The sequence below is a fragment of the Sinocyclocheilus grahami genome, unplaced genomic scaffold (assembly GCF_001515645.1).
Source record: "Sinocyclocheilus grahami isolate Dianchi unplaced genomic scaffold, SAMN03320097.WGS_v1.1 scaffold709.1, whole genome shotgun sequence".
In the NCBI taxonomy this organism is placed as follows: Eukaryota; Metazoa; Chordata; class Actinopteri; order Cypriniformes; family Cyprinidae; genus Sinocyclocheilus; species Sinocyclocheilus grahami.
In genome coordinates this window covers 62,241-65,689 of record NW_015505888.1, presented here as the reverse complement: position 1 = coordinate 65,689, position 3,449 = coordinate 62,241, and the positions used below count along the sequence as shown (strand labels likewise).

General features: G+C 35.3%; 1 protein-coding gene across 1 annotated transcript in view; it reads right to left on the bottom strand.

Annotated features, from left to right (window-relative positions):
• The window catches only part of LOC107560069 (uncharacterized), a 23,261-nt gene extending 19,812 nt beyond the window's left edge, over positions 1-3,449 (bottom strand). Inside the window, exon 1 of the mRNA XM_016244123.1 lies at positions 2,352-3,449. Coding sequence (XP_016099609.1) covers positions 2,352-2,353 — 2 coding nt within the window. The 5' untranslated portion in view covers positions 2,354-3,449. The remainder of the gene's footprint in view (positions 1-2,351) is intronic.

Sequence of the window (3,449 nt, the reverse complement as noted above, 5' to 3'; positions counted from 1 at the left end):
ATAATGCAAGAGAGTTTAGAATTTCAGCCTTTAATTCCTCATATTTATATGCATAGAAGTTAAACTACATAAAAACACAGCACTTGTATTATACAAGTCAATTTATTGCAAAACTATTGTGACATCTGTCTACAATGTTTTTGATACCTAGGTCAGTCCTCTGGGATTTATTGCTTAATAAACCGTTTCAGTTGTGCAGACATTTCCTGTTAAAAAGCTTCAGCCAACATAAAGATCAAATAGCTGTCTGTGGGGGCAAAATTAAGCAATTCTAAAGATGAGAGAAGATGAATAATCAATGAGGCATTGTACAAACATGGGCCATAAACCAATGTAACAATTTAAATTAATGTATTGATTATTTTCTAGAGATAGTACCGATAGTAAATTTCTCCACTGAGAACGATATATGATTATTCAGAGTGATATCTGCCGATACCGTTAACGACACCGGTAGTTTGGTGGTTTTGCCTTTTATACTTTCTTTTAAATCAGTGGTCTCAAACTCAATTCCTGGAGGGCCGCAGCTCTACGCAGTTTAGCTCCAACCAGCTCCAACTCACACTTGCTTGGAAGTTTCTAGTAATCCTAAAGAACTTGATTAGCTGGATCAGGTGTGTTTAATTAGGGTTGGAGCTAAACTGTGCAGAGCCAAAGACAATAGATATACAAAGACGGTTCACTCCTGTACTTATGAATGGGAGAAACTGCAACGCGCAACATGGCGGAATAATCCCGCCTTCTAAATGCAAGAGCCAATCACTGATTGCTATAGTCATCGCGTCACTGCAGCTGCCGTAGAAGCTACGGTTCCCATAGAAACCCGAGACTCGTGCTTAGGACTGCACATGCGCATCAGCTAGTCCCGCCTGAAAAATAAACGTTTTAAACGCTATTTGAGTATAGGAAACAACTTTTATGGGACAGTTCGTGTCAGATTTTGTTGCTGATTTGAAATATGTTATTTAATTGTGACTTCAGCAAGCAGTTTTTCAGATTTCACGATTCCCCCATTCAAATAGATAGGACTTGGTCTTGGACAGTGTTGGGCAAGTTATTCTGAAAATGTAATTAAATTACTGATTACTCCTTTTAAAAGTAATCATGTTACTGTTCTGATTACTTTATTTTAAAAGTAATTAGTTACATTACTAGTTACGTTACTTTTTTCTGTGACTACATCAATGAAATTTATGAAATCGCAGCATAAACGCTCCAGATAAATATTTGTTATTAAAGCATCAACATTCACAAAACTAAAGCAAGCGGCTGCTGCATGCATGGCAGAATGCCAGCAAAGAATGCTGCATTTATAATCTCTAAAAGACATATTAGTTCTACGCAATCTCACAAATCTCTGTAACACAATGAATATATGCATAATGAATCTTTCATGTCTACAATTTGTGTTATTATAATGAGAGGATTCGTGAGCACGCAAATTTCAGCACTGCACTCCTGACTGGCCACTGCGTTCCAGAAATCAACATTGCTCAAGGCTGCAAAACACGTGTTATAGCCTAAATAGAAACCCAGCCTATGCTTATGCCTGCTAATCGTTTATATTAGTTCTTGTTGCTTTTGTGCAATGGATGTATAACAATTTATTTGTTTTAGATATTTTATGTTTAGATATTTCTATTTTAAGGGAGTCCCGTGAATCATTTTATTCTCCCGCATCCCGCACACTCACGAGTGTCTAGTAATGTGGTCTTGGATGCCCGAAATAGGTGTTGCAAATATGGTGGCTGAGTGAACAGACTTTCCTTGAAAGGGACTTTGGTAGAGCTGTGGCCCTCCAGGAATTGAGACCAATGTTTTAAATTAATGATAATTAATTACACAATTTTGAAAGAAATGCAAATAGAATTTGCAAATAGCAAATACATTTTTAGAGTAACTGGTATTAGTTATAGACATAAGCAGGTTACTGAAATTAATATCAAGTCACATTAACTAAAATCTGAAGAATAAATTAATATTTCTAAAGTTTCTGAATCTTATTAATTAATATAATTACTACTAATTGAACATCAAACTGTTTTCTTAACATTTTCTTTACATAAAGCACAAATTCATTGTTTTTTCCTGCCCTCTTTTGATTGACAGGATATGTCGGCCCTAACTGTTGGCTATAAATATTGGCCTATAAATATTGGTGCATCTCTATTATTTTCCTTTTTTATGGAGCAGTTAACCAATAAAGTGCTGCTTGGCCCACTTGACAACTCAGAGATTTGCAACTACATTTCTAATGTGATATGATGCATCATGATTTACATCATCTGCTTTCAATATCCTCAGCAAAACTATATTTGGATATTGCAAAATAATACATTTAAATTACTTACATGGTATATAGAAGAACACCTGCCAGCTATTCAGGATCTGGAAAAAAACAACAACAACAAAAAACAGAGAAGTATGTACAATAATTCTTGTAGAAAAGGCTGTTTAGGTTAATCTAATCAACTACACCTTCAGTGTAGTAAAACCATAGGGGTAATACAGACTGTTTAATGTGGGGACACGAGCTCGTGTTTAAAAATGCGCGGGATTACAGCGCGTGATATCCACACATCCGTCGCTTTGGAAACAAAATTATTAAAATGCAATCCCATGCAAACGGGCTTCTCTACTACTAATTCTGAAATGTATTATTATTATTATTATTCTGTTAGTCCACACTGCACACTTATGTGTTTATTCGGCTATGTGTGACATTTGTCGGGCAAAAAAATTGATATGGATTTTTCCTGTATTTTACGGCTATCTTATTAGAAGTGGGTCTCTTTAATTAAATAGCTGTCTAAATTATGCCTATAAAAAGAAAAAAAGCGTGGGGAAAATGGGCATCAACTCGATCGAGCAGCTGTTGAATTTCACGATTTAAAAAAAAACATCGTTAAGAGAATAATAAAAAATAAAGGAATATTCAACTGATAAACAAACGTTTACGTTTTGTGTTTAAACTTTTAACTACTTGACCCGACTGTTTCTCCGCGCCATATAAACGGTTCGATGATGTGTGTATTGTTTTAAATTTCGCGAATATTCCAATGTCCAATCAAATAATTTAGTTAATTAGCAAACGTCCCCACTGTCTTACAGCTAAAGAAACTTTTTTTTATGAAATACTTGTATTCTGTTCTATTCTGTTAAGGAATATACAGTTTATTAAAACACTCTGACATCATTTAACCGAAGTCATAATCAAACATACTCACCGCAGTTGTAGCTCGCTGAAGCACACACACACACACTCAGGCCTCCTTACGTCAAGTGAAGTGACAGAAAAAGTCCGCCAAGCGGTTGCAATATGGCGCAATTGGAACAATACACATGACCTTTTGCAAAAGTTTTTTTTTTTTTTTTTTGCTATGATGCATCATGCTGGACACATTTCTTTTACAGAATGTACAATATACTGCCTTTGGCAAACAGCTGAA